This window comes from Brachyistius frenatus, unplaced genomic scaffold (assembly GCF_029030835.1).
Source record: "Brachyistius frenatus isolate BFR_SWC_R1_liver_20210118 unplaced genomic scaffold, ASM2903083v1 Contig_13, whole genome shotgun sequence".
NCBI lineage: Eukaryota > Metazoa > Chordata > Actinopteri > Embiotocidae > Brachyistius > Brachyistius frenatus.
In genome coordinates, this window is record NW_027210612.1 from 3604361 (window position 1) to 3617546 (window position 13186).

General features: G+C 41.0%; 1 protein-coding gene across 2 annotated transcripts in view; it reads left to right on the forward strand.

Moving 5' to 3' along the window:
• The first annotated feature begins 3941 nt into the window (after positions 1–3941).
• Positions 3942–13186, forward strand: part of adam12b (ADAM metallopeptidase domain 12b) — a 77886-nt gene continuing 68641 nt past the window's right edge. For both annotated transcript variants that reach the window (XM_069692821.1, XM_069692822.1), the window contains exon 1: positions 3942–4311. In XM_069692821.1, coding sequence (XP_069548922.1) covers positions 4197–4311 — 115 coding nt within the window. In that variant the 5' untranslated portion in view covers positions 3942–4196. The remainder of the gene's footprint in view (positions 4312–13186) is intronic.

Here is a 13186-nt window from a genome sequence, read left to right on the forward strand (position 1 = left end):
AACAGGCGCTGGCAAAGTCCAACATGCTTATAATTACAATATTTGATTGGTTTGTCAGTTGAAATATTTATTATATTTCCCTGTTCAAATTAACACCGAGGGATTAAACACAAACCAAATTAATCATATAATTTATTTTCCAATCATTTCAGTCTTCATCAACAATATCAATTTCCTCTGCTGTAGCTCAAGTATTGCAGAATGATATAAAAGTATTCCAAGGACATTCTGTGGTGAAGCAGTATTATTTTCCAGCAAATGAAGTCTTGGTGCCTTGAGCGCAGAGCACCTTGACTACAGTACTGTAGGTGTTCATAAAGTGGGAGAGGGAGGTTTTGTTTCGTCATTGACTTCACGTCTGCCTCGAGGCCTCTGGAACCTCCCATCCGGAACAGTGGAATTTCAAGCTAATCGAACTCAGGAGACACGCAGCGCCTGTGAAAGAGGCCTTTGTCACAGAGCTCCAAACCAGAGATGACATTGTAATAAGAGAGGAGACTCCTGAGCACAGCCTGGGACCACAGTCCACATATAGCCTGACTGACATCTCTGTGGCATTTCAACAGAGCCTGCAGGGATGAGGAGAGAACAGGGAAAGGACATGTGCCGCCGGTCTCAGAAAAACACGCTCTGTAAATACAAACTGTTGTGGCAGACTTCTGGTGAGTGGGTTGCTCCGGAGTAAATACAACATTTTAAATCGCAAAGAAAAAGCGAGGTTAAACGTTGAACAAAGGCTGTTGTTTTTTTTTTCTTCCCTCAACAAATTGATCAGCCAGTTGCATTGTACTCCAAGGATGTTCCTTGTTGAGCGATCAATTGTGGCCCTAAGGGACGAAGCAAACACTATGGACGTCTCCCCGGCTTCACTCATGCCCGTGTTTCCAGCAGGGTCATTTAAAAGAGTAATCCACATGGGAGAAGTGTTCTCCTGCCATGTCGGCTGGTTCCACACGATGAGCACAGACTGACGGGCTGCTGTATACGAGCAGACGGGCTCTCGTCAGCCAGCCTCTCTCTCTCTCTCTCTCTCTGAGGCGTCATGTGTCTGTATGTCACATTGCTATCTCTGCATAATGTGGACTATGTGCTCTGAGGCCGACTGGCTTCCCAATGGCCTGCACTGACTCAACTGCCCCACGGGGTAGGACTGATACGTCTGGCTTCGAAAGGAGAACAGTGGCTGAGCTTGCAGGGCCAATTGTACCTCCACGCAGAGCCACTGTTTATAAGTGTTTAGTCATTTACTATTTCACTGGCACCCGTATTATCTAAACATTTACCCCTCGTCATCATCTCTTTCGAACAGTGGCTCTGTGTTTTAGGAGAAAGATATTAAAGTGTCCCTAATTAAGATCTCAAATATTTACATGTATGAGGGCCTTGGAATTGTTATCGTTGAAGAATCTCTGGGTGAGCAACAGGTAAGAAACCAAAAAGGAGTCATTCAAAAAGACAAAACAGAACCGATTCAACAGTTATGAGTGAACACCAGAAAATAGGGTGTAATACAACTCTTCAAAGAGAAAAATTGTAATCTTGAGACGCTCGGTGAGATTTTAAGGACATAATTTAGACAAAAATCAGCTCAGGCAAAGAGATGCAGACTTTCTCCTTTTTTTTTTTCAGTCTGAAGCCTTGGTGGAGTGAAATGACGCCTGCGCAGAGACATCTGTGACTTTTATTTGCCTGCAGCACACACTAAAAAAGATTAGGCTACACAAGACCAGGTATCCTGCAGAAAACACAGATGGGACCAGGGTGTGCACGCGTGTGTGTGTGTGTGTGTGTGTGTGTGTGTGTGTGTGTGTGTGTGTGTGTGTGTGTGTGTGTGTGTGTGTGTGTGTGGACACATATAGAAAGACATGAGGAGACATTCTCACCCCAAGGGAATTTCAAAATGAGAAGAATTTCACCGTTTTAGACTGAAGGTTGAAGGTTGTGGAGTGTAGCGTTAATGTGCACTTCTTTATTTCATATCTCAGTTCAAATTTTTCAGCTTTTAAGGGGAATCAGGATTCAACAGGTTAAAAGTTCACCATTTTTAAAATGTCATCTTGTGTAGATTTTGTTTTATTCTACACAAGTCATCCCAGCATTTCACACTTCATTTTCCAGCAAATTACATCAAAAGCAATGCTTTAGTCAAACTAGCAAACCACTTCGGGCCCTGCCCTCTTCAAAGCTGTTATTGTATCTCACTTTGTTGTGTTTCTGAGGCGGCATTCATCACGTCCTATACAGTGAGTTCAAGAAATGGTCAGTCATCTTAATCCATCGTGGACCCACAAGCTCTGAAACATTTTTGCACACCGGAGAGGTGGACCGAAACAACATGAAATAGATTCAACTTTGTTTTTACTGTGTGAAACTGTACATATGACAATTTGCTATATTTACAACAGATAAATACATGTTCTAATATGAAGCCTTATCCATTGGCACCCCTCCATCCACAGTGATTGGAGAAAAGCCACACACTGTGCGTCGCTGTAAGATAGAGCAGGAAACACACACACCAAAAACTTCAATTACATTCATCTTTGTTTTTATAATGCTATATGTATATCTGGCTTAGTTTAGTTCTGAGGCGCCAAAGGAAGGAAATCTCATGTAAACAGTCTCGCAGAAATCCTTCCTAAGGAATATCTTGGACAAAATTGCCAGATTATTTTGTTTATTTATATACAAGTATATAATTTAAATTTTATAAATGTATTTATTAAAACATTTTCAGACCATGAGTTATAGGTTTTTTTCTTTCTTTTTTCTTTTGTTATAATAATTTTGTATGCACACCCGGTTCTGTTTTTGGTCATGTATAAATAACGTACTAACGTACTAACACAAACATGTAGTTAAGGCTACACATGAAAAAAATACTTTAAACTAGCTAAATTACCTCATTTTAATTTTTTTTTTTTTTTTATGGTAATGAAATGGCTGTTATGCGTAATGGTTGAACATTTGAAAGCATTTGTGATGGTTTTGAAGATATCACTAGAATCCCCAAAGAGTCTTCGAACCATTAGGATGACAAAATACACCGTTGAACAAAATTATTAAAAATATTTTTCTTCTCGAGTCTTTTTTTTTTTTTTTTTTTTTTGCAAATATTTTGAACAGAAAAAAACAGGAATACCCCCAGAAAGTTGTGATAGACAATACATTACATTCAACTGTATGTACCTTGGAGGTAGTATAACTGTGACAAACTGCCACTGAATACAGAAATTACAAATATAACAAACAAACAAACAAACAAGTAACTCTGAAAAGGTGTTGTGTAAATATTGATACAAACAAAAACAGACCTCCCCCCCCCAAAAAACAACAACAACAACAACAAAAAACCCGATTTATTTATTTATCCGGGTGGTTAGAAGAGTCTTTATGAATTCTGAAAGTGCTTTCAGAAGAACCTTAAGTGTTTTTTAAAGGACCTTCAAACATCAAAGGTTAATTTACTTTTTAGAGAACCAATGGTTAGCCCCGTATGCTAAAACAGGTGCACATCTCACCTGATCCGTTTCCCGTTGGATAGTAGCCCATCTTTAAAGAAGCACCCTGCTGGGTTCATGTATGCTAACCCACGTGGGGCACCAGCTTCGACTCGGGTCACGGTAAACATCTCAGAGGACGAACGTTTGAGATTAGGTTTGATCCGGATTTAAGTGAGAGGAAACACATCTTAGACATGACAACAGTCTGCAAACTCCTCCGGCTTTAGGACCCTGCGGAAGTCTGAAGCGCACATGGCCAAGTGTGGCAGCTCCGGTACGAGAGGGGATGGATGGTAAGTCCGCTTCACTACACTCCCCAACATCCTCTTCATTCTGTCTTTTCTGTCGCTTCCTAACACACTAATCACAGGAGCAACACCTCCACTTCAGAAACATTGAGCTGACACATGAATCTGTACGTTTTTCCCTGGACCCGCCATGTGTTTTGGCAAAAGTTTGTGACAGCTTCTTTCTTGGATTGACAGCCTTGTCGCATCTCGTTGGAGTCTGGATGGTGAATCCTTTCTTTTTCGTCTCCCCCCCGTCCCTCCCCCTCCCCTCTTACACAGCTGTGATCTGCTTTGACCCGTGTCTCCGCGCTGTCACCTGCGTGAAGTGTCTGCTGGTGCTGCATTAATAACGCGGTCTGACCGGAGCGCTTTCCCCGGTCTCACCCCACCGAGCCCGGGCACGATGAGAGGCTGGAGGCGGCGGAGGAACTTTGCCTTTCTGATCTTCGCTCTCCGTGTCTGGTGCCTGTCCACGGCTGCAAAAAATGCTGACAACGTGCTTTACAACATACAAGAGGGTGAGTAACGGTTAACATTTGTTTCACGAGTGAGTTGGCTCATTTTCAGGTTGTGCTGCAGATGTTGAGCCACGGTTGAGCCATGATTTTTATAGTGTTTGGACTGGATTTCATTTAGGTTTCATTAGGATATAGACAGTGTCAGTAGCTTTGTGTTTATATTAGGGTTCCCCACACATAGAACAGCTATTGTCGTACCATTTTTTTTTGTTTTGTGCTCATTCTCATTGTCATGCTGTGCATTTCACACTTGGGTCAGGCAGAAGGCAATTTAAGAAGAAAAAAAAAAAAGAAAATCCATATTTGTGCTCAGATGGAACAATAAAAGGAAGTCAGACTGCTGTCGGATGAACAGATGAGTTTAACATCCAGGAGGATACAGCTTCATCTGTTGGTTGTAAACATGAACCAAAACAGGATGCTGTCTTTATTCGGCTGCTAAATTTAATCTGCTGCATGAATAAGTGAGTGATAAACTGGGTATTGTGTGTATGGAATAGAGCACGTGCCACAGTGCAATTGTGTGTGTGCCTGTGTGTGTAGTAGCAAGATAAAATGGCAAACCTGGAGATAGGAAACAGAAAATGAATCCCACTCCAGAGTAGAGATGCAGTGATTAGTCAGTGAAACGATCAGTTGATCAACAGAAAAATAATTGCCTAACTATGCTGGTAACTGATTAATTATTTAGAGTAATTTTGTTTGAGAACATGTTAAAATTGTCTGAATCCAGCATCTTGAACATTAATATTTTCTGGTTCTTTTAGTCCTCCCTGAGGTTAAACAGAATATCCTTTGGTTGTTGATGACTAATCGGGAAAAGACAAAACATTTTAATCTGTACCTTCATCTTTTGAAAGCATTGGTGTGATATTTTTCACCTATTTCTGACATTTTAAAGACCAAACAACTATTTGATTCATTGAGAAAGTGACTTATCAATCGATGGATTATTGCAGCCCTAATTCCTTATAAAGCACAGTAGGATACTCGATTAATTGGACTGTCAAACAGGTAGCTTCAATTCTAAATGAGGTAAATGATCTCTCTATTTTAGATCGTTGAAGTTTACAGTGCCTCTTTTCACTGCACTGCTAAACCAAAACACATGTTATAATTACAGTTACAGTGGGTACACTCGCTGCACAATGTTCACAAGTAATTAAAAAAATGTCCACCCTATGATAAAAATCTGAAGTTTGGTCATGTCTTTAAAATTAAATGCATTTAAACCCAGCCAGCAAGTCAAAAGCATTACAGTCCCATAGTTTATCTTAAAAACTGCTCATACTGTTTATTGTTACAGACTTGGTGCTAAAAAAAACCCATGAAGCCTGAGGCCACATCATTAATAATATCACACAAATTATAGCAAAGCCTCCCTAAAAATTACTCGAGCTGTCAGAGAAGGAGAAAGATGCAGCTCAGGAGATGTTTACCACACATCAGCTCAACATGGGGTCATTAAAGCTCTCACTCGCAGGGTTTGCTCATATATATATATATATATATATATATATATATATATGCAGGGAGTAAAAATAGTTTTAAGGCGTAGTGCAAGTGTTGAAATAGGGCAGCGTCTTTGATGTAAGCAGGATATTGACTTTAGCCGCTGTCTGAAATGTTTATCATGGCCTCCCTCTACCTTGGTGGAAACATTGCTACAATGTCTGCATCATGCTGCAGTTTGTGAGTTAGTGTCTCTGGACTTTGAATGAAGGCAGAGATTTTCACTGAGGAAAGCTCCTCTTCTTCCTTTTGGATTGATTTATCTAATTAGAAATAAAGAAAGCATTTTTTCACTTTGTACATTTTTTTTTGTTGCTTTCTTTTTTTTTGTTTGACAATGTTAAGGTAAATATATCAGCTGTAAATTGAAAATGTTGCCCCAGTTAAACTGTATATTCAGTTGAACTTTATTTATGTGTTAGTTTGCACACCAAATGTTGGGTACACTGTGCAGGTGGATTGGCATAACGTATGGAAAAACAACAAAAACACAGGCCTTAAGAGAAGAATGATAATTGGGGATGCTAACATGAGGCAGCATTAGTAATTTCAGCAAATGCCACAAAACAGCATGTTTGAGTATTATGTCTCTACGTTTGCTTGGTAGTGAATGAAGAAATAGTACGACATTAGTATTGAGCCACAAAGTCAGCACAGCAAGGAGGTAGATGTAATTGGATGGGTTAGCAAAATGTTGGACTTCCACATTGGACACTGCTAATGGTCTCCTGCCTCCTTCTGACCCGCTCATTGATTTCTTTTAACTATGACCTATCACTCTCTAACCTTAACCAAATAGTTATTTCTCTTTCTCTAAGCAAGTAGTGTTTGAACTTAAACCGGACTAAACCGATCAGAAAACGGTTTAATGAATTGTTAATTTTGTAAAGCCCTTTTGAATCATTTTGTCCTGCAGATAGGGCCGTCAGATCAGAAAACATATATAAATTTGATTCATTTTAAGCTGTTGTTGCTTCATTTAGAAGTAGTATGTTAAGTAGGATTACAGGTAAAAGATCACTCTATACATTACCTGAATAAAATATTCATTCCATAAATATCCATTTTACCAAAATGGTTGGGTTTGGCTGTGGCCTAAATCCAACACAACTGGTTATTTGACTTAAGCCAGATTACTGATGAGCACCCTGCCAAAATCAGCCAAACTTGGACCAAAGCCATAAATCGACACTTGCCCAAAGCAATCCCAAGTGCTGCTGCCTGAAATGCATTCACAGCCCAACTCTTTACCCCTCAAAACTCTGCCACGACTTATTCCACTGCCAAATCGGTCAGCCATACATGGACCAGAACTGACTGACACTTGGTTCTGCGGTGGCAGAACTTTTCTGTGTGCCAGCACTCAGCTGCAATCAACTGCCTGGACAGAGTTCAAAAGCTGTTGTTTTACTGGAATAAATGATGCATCAGATAATAAGGACTTCCCCTGGAGGCATTTTAAAAGTGTCCTGTTGAGTATCTTCTGGCACTGAAGCAAGTAATGATGCACTACTAATTATTTAGAAAAAATATTCCATGAGTGAAAATGCTTTATACAAATTGTCATCATAGAGTACAAAAAAAAGACAACCGCCCTGAAAAGCTTACACTCAATTGTTCATTTCAACAGAAGAAAATTGGGCTGTTGAGAGGTTTTATGCTGTTATAGCATTCAAATGTGCCTCACAGTAATTTGCTCTGTCATTATCATCTTCATTCTGTCCATTTTCCTTTGCCTAAAACTTGATTTGTGCCTGCCACGTGTTATTTCAACCACAGAAATAATAATAGCAGAGATGGAAAAGTTGACTGATGGGTGATTTTCAGAGTCGTCACATTCTTGACAGAAGAACTGCCTCTTGTCTGTGTAATTACATTTTGGAAAAGCAGTCTATGAATAAATCTACAAAGTAAAAGTCAGGTGATTAGAAATTGGCCCCGCTGTTTGCTCATTGACCCTCAATTTATTTTTTTTATTTTTTTTATATTTATGACTGGACTGTTGAGTATGTTTGGAAAAACCCTTTGTGTGTTCTTATGTGAAGTGTTATCGCCCTCCAGAGCTCAATTGCCTTCTGAACTTTTACAGCAAAAAAAATAAAAGAAGCCCCATAAGGGCAAGAATCAAGCAGGCTGTGTTTACAAATCTTTGATGAATCACTATGTCTGTGGCTCTCTGTCTCTGTCTGACTCTCTTTGTTTCTCCTCTGCATATCAACTGGTTTTCTGAGGGTTTGATCTTCTTTTTTTTTTTTTTTTTTTTCGCTGGGTGGAGAAAACTCAATAAATAATTAGAGACAGAACCAAATGACCTGGATTAGATTTGAGGATATCATCAGATAGGACTGCAGCATCAGACAGAATTAATTAGGAAGCTTAAAATGTCTGTGTTGTCTTAACAAGCTGGCGCGGAGGAGAACAAAACCTGCCTCCGAGTGCCCCGAAACATAAGAAATTCATGCACGCTCCCTTCGGTCCCTGAGGAGAATCTCCCACCTTTCGGCACAGTTTCCTGGGAAGTAACTCAAACCCATCCTCCAGTCTGTGGTGGAATGCTGACGTATGACTGCCATCCGGGTTAAAACAACTCCCCTCTGCTAAAGCCATTTCGGAAATAACCTCACCCTGGTCTGTCTTTTAAGCCCTCGGGGTGGCTGTCGCTTGACATTTTGAGGACAGGCTGGCATTGATTTGTTGGCTATGAGGGAAGGACAGGCACAGTTAGAAACGTCTCCCTCTGCTAAGCATCATTGGTCATTATAGCCATCAGTGTGATTTAGCTTCCCCCTTGGCCTGCTCGTGGATGACAGGGTTACAGATGTAATAGATAATCTGACGTTGGGCCATCTTGGATCGCAGGGTAACGCAACACAACGCACAAACCAGCGGCAAGAACAACTCTGAATCGGAGAAGAGTGATATGTACACATGAAGTAATGCTCTGAGCAATTCCAGATGTCGCGAGTGGGAAAGAGGAGATGGAGGAAAAGGGAAAAAGAAAGAAAGAGTATGGGAGAGATGTGTTGTGAAAACTATGAGAAATCTCTGCAACAACAGAGCTGCAGACCACCACCTACCGAGCACTGACAGACAGCAGTCAGTCAGTCAGTCAGTCAGTCAGTCAGTCAGTCGCGTGTGTCTGTGATGAATGTGGGTGGGTGCATTTCCTCCCCATTTGCATCAGCGTTTCAGAGATTCCAAAAAGACGTGGAGACAGGTGGGAAGGCAGTCACCTACCTTTGCTGCAGTGATCGAATGTGTGAAGCCTCCTGTGAAGCTCGCATATTTTTGTGGCGCAATTTTCTCTGCAATGAAGAAAAAGATATTACTTTATAGCCGAGCAGACAGAGCAAGAAAGGAATAATGAATAGATGTAGAGTCGGATGGGAACACGGAGTCACTCCTGTCACAACTTATCTGCGAACAGCAAGCTGTTGATAGGTATTCTCGAATGAAGGCAGATTGTGGATTTGGGGAGAAGTGCAAACATGCAGCTCTCGCATGTAAAATAAATGAGTGGCCTGAGGTGAAGCCCAATAAATAAGGGAGTATTTTGAGTCTCGCAAGAGAGCTTGCGAGCGTATAAATTCTTAAGGACAGCGGCTGCTTATTTGTTTCTTTTCCTTCTGACAGACCACCCTTCACAAGAAATATTAGGTTTCGCTTGGATGAGAGTGAGGAAGGAACAAGAAAGTGGGCTGATGCAACAATTCGAATTTCAGACTCGGGTAGTTGCACAGCGGGCTGATCCACCAGGGTGCCCTACATCAATAATTTCACAACAGAAAGGTCACAACACCTCTGTGTCTGTGTATTTACCTTGAGATGTTGATTAGATCCAGACATGGTTTTCAAACATCTGCCTTTTAATATCGTGGAAGGTTTGGACGGAGGGAATAGAAACTATTTTGAGAGTATTATCTGAGGTGAACACCTTTTTTCATTCTTTAAAGAAAGACTTCAGAGGCGGAGGTTGATTGCGTTTTGCCTGCAGCATTTGCGGCTCATTATTCCTCACGTGTGTTATGGAAAGAATCATACTTTTTGTTTTGCTTGTTTTTTTGTTGTTTTTTGTTTCAATTTAGTAAATGGGGAGGGAACATTCTGTATTATTTACCATATAATTGCATATTCTGGATCGATATAGTGACATAAATACAAACAAGCCATGCTAGCGGCTCTGTGAAGCGGTGCTTTGAGCGAAATGCTAACGTGGGGAGGCAAACAATGATCATGAAAGTCAGTAGAAAGCATCCTCTGGGGACCATTAACCATGTCTACAGAATTCCCTGTCAATCCGCCCTGTGGTTATTGAGATAGGACCAAAGTGGTTGACTGACCCAGTGGTGGACATCGCCACCCATGCTGCTAGCACGGCTGAAAACCCATATTTCGCCGAACCGCGTCTTCCCCTATGATTGGCTGCGAGGTGACCAGGCGCGTGATAAATTCCTGTTAATCCCCAAATCCTCCGAGCTCAAATCCCCCATAGCCCTGAAACATAATGCCCAAATCTGCGCAAGACAAGAGGGGAATTGGCTTTTCCACTGTTGCTCCCACAGGATGGGAAACGGGACACGCAAGTAAATCTCCCTAACCCACCCTGGGAAATCTCGTATTACCATTATTTCACCGTGAGCCGATGATTGCGCTATCAGGCCAGTAATGGGGTGTTCTGTTTTGAAAGGATCTGGGAGGTCCCACATCCAGGATTAACACCTTCTCAACTTCAGCAGTAATTACTCCGGTGTGTCATCACAGGGAAAGTGAGCGATGTGGGAACTGATGGAAGGAGGGACAGCTGAAATGAGCCAACGAAGGAACACTCACGTTCTCAACCCCTGCGAAAGGTTGCGGGGCTCTTTGTTTTCCTGCGCGCGCCTCTCAGCCTCTCTTTCTCTCTCAGCGTGGTCTGTCCCACTGTGCAAGAGGAGCTCATGATGTTGTTCCTCGTTGTCAAATTGTGTCCCTTTTATTTTTAACTCAGCAGTTGGAGGTGCCAGGTCGCAGAGAGGAAATAATGATCATTTTGGGTAGAGTAAGAATGTCATGTCGGTAGAAAACAACGGTATTGGTGAAGTGGAAGGTTTAGACAGAAAAGAATTTACTCTCCAATGAAACAGCAAAATGACTTCATTTGATCCGGAGGTTGTTGTTGTTGTTGTTGTTTTTTAGCCGTGGTAGGAGAATGGCTCCTGGGTGACACTCCTGGTTTGTTGTTCTCTCAGTCGGTTTGTTGGTCACCACTTTGGTCCAGAATCACGTACATCAACAACTACGCGTTTCATGATTTGTGCAAACAGTCAAGGTCCCCAGAGGACAAAACATCCAGACTTTTTCTCATATCCTACCATGAGGTTGACATTTTTGGTTTTATATGAAATGTCCTGATGGAATTTTCATTGATTGCCATGAAATGTGGCACAGATGGTGCTTAGAAGATAAACGCTCGTGAACTTAGTGATGCCATGCCTTTTCCTCTCGGACAACATCAGGCCAAAGTTGGTCATCCTGTGGAACAACATCTACATCATGAGCCAGCCACAAGATGGACTGGAAATAAAATCCTGTTCATGGTTTTCAGATGAATATGAAAATCCCCCGATTTTTTTTTTTTTCTCCTGAAAATGTTCTTCTGATTCTATAACATACCCAAACATTTGGGATAATGATTACTTACAAAACTAATTAGGTTCTCATCAGCCTCAGTTGTACTTTGTTTTTAGAACTAACTGGCAAATGTTAATTCAATTCAATTTTATTTATATAGCCTGCTATCCCGCTAAACTCTGATGGTGAACATGATAAACACAAACACCATTTCCCAGATCCATAATACACACAGATTGCAGTTCTGGAGTTTATTCAAAGCAGACAGGATGTATACTGAATATGGTTGTTTTCAGAGTGTGCTGTTAATGCAGTGCACAAAAGAAAAAGTTGCTGAGGCCTAAAAGACACCTAAAAGCTAAAGGAAAACAAATGTGAAATGTTTGTTTCTGCTGGACAACGTGAACCAGTGTCGTATCAGCAGGCCATTATTCTGAAGCGATGAAACACGGAGATAAAAAAAAAAATACACATGTACATTTAGTGTCTGTGTAAAAGACAAGCCTGCACATTTGCTCGCTGGATGACATATTCTCAGCCTCTTCTTTGAAGTTGCTTCTAGCATGAAACATCAATTCATATGCAACAAAGTAGCAAGCACTTCAGAGAGCTGCAGCTCTACTGCTTTTTTTTTTTTTTTTTTTTAAACAATGCCATTACTACTTTTGTATGTCTTTTATTAGTCTAGGAACGTTTATATTAAAGAACTGTGTCAGCAGCAGGGCTTTTCATTTTACTGTTTAGAAAAAGGATTCATCAGAAGCTTTTTAACTCGAGGAATTGTAAAATGCTCTCTTTGATGTGCTGAAAGGAAGAGTGTGGTGAAAGGAACCCCAAGCAGCAGCGCTGAGTTTTACACTGTGACGACACACTGTCACAGACCTACTGTAATAACCTTTAATATGGCAGGCAGCCCTTAAGATTAGGTTGATGTCTTACTACTTGTCTGAGTGACTCTGACTTCTGCTAATTATTTAAACGCCAGGACGACCTCTGGTATCACTGTCTCATTTATGTTGCATGAGTAGCAAGGTGTCGATTTGACTTCGAGGAACAACTCTGTGAACGCGGTCATGCGCCGCTCCGTTTCAAAGCGAGCTCATTCCCCATTCTCTTTGTTAAGGCCTCTTTATTTCCGAGGGCTCAATGCAGGTGTAGAATCCGTTGCCATATTTAGGTGAGTGGTGTTTTCACATGGAATCAGTAATTGGATGCGTATAGAAAGCTCAAGTACGGTGTTTGTAGAGCTCCTTAGATCCACTTTGACCTAAAAGATCAAAAACAGTTTAGCGTCTTTAATCCTCCCGATTTCTTGTGTAAGATAATCTAAAACCTGTCGCACTGGATGCAGAAGTAAGAAAAAGTCAGAGATGCTGAGATCTTTACTGAATCTCACTCTGCTTGTGTTTTTCATCTTATTCTTGTTTATGCCTATTCCATGTGCAACCTACGGGACTGTGGGTGCCGTGTAGAAAAGCAGGATTTCGGATATTATTGATATAGTATGCTGTTTCCTATTGACTGATAACCTGACCAAAGGCAATTTTTGCTGACTGTTAATGGCTGTTAGTTTCATTTCCAAGTTGGGATTGGATAGACATCTATGTAATCCTATGTAGTTCTAGTTCAAGCTAATGAACGTAAAAGTGTTGAATTTTCCCAAAGGAAGAGTTAAAAATGTTAGGAAATAGAATGACTCACTTTCATGCCAAGAGTTGGACATAAGGGTTTAATACATGGTTTGGGCATTTCA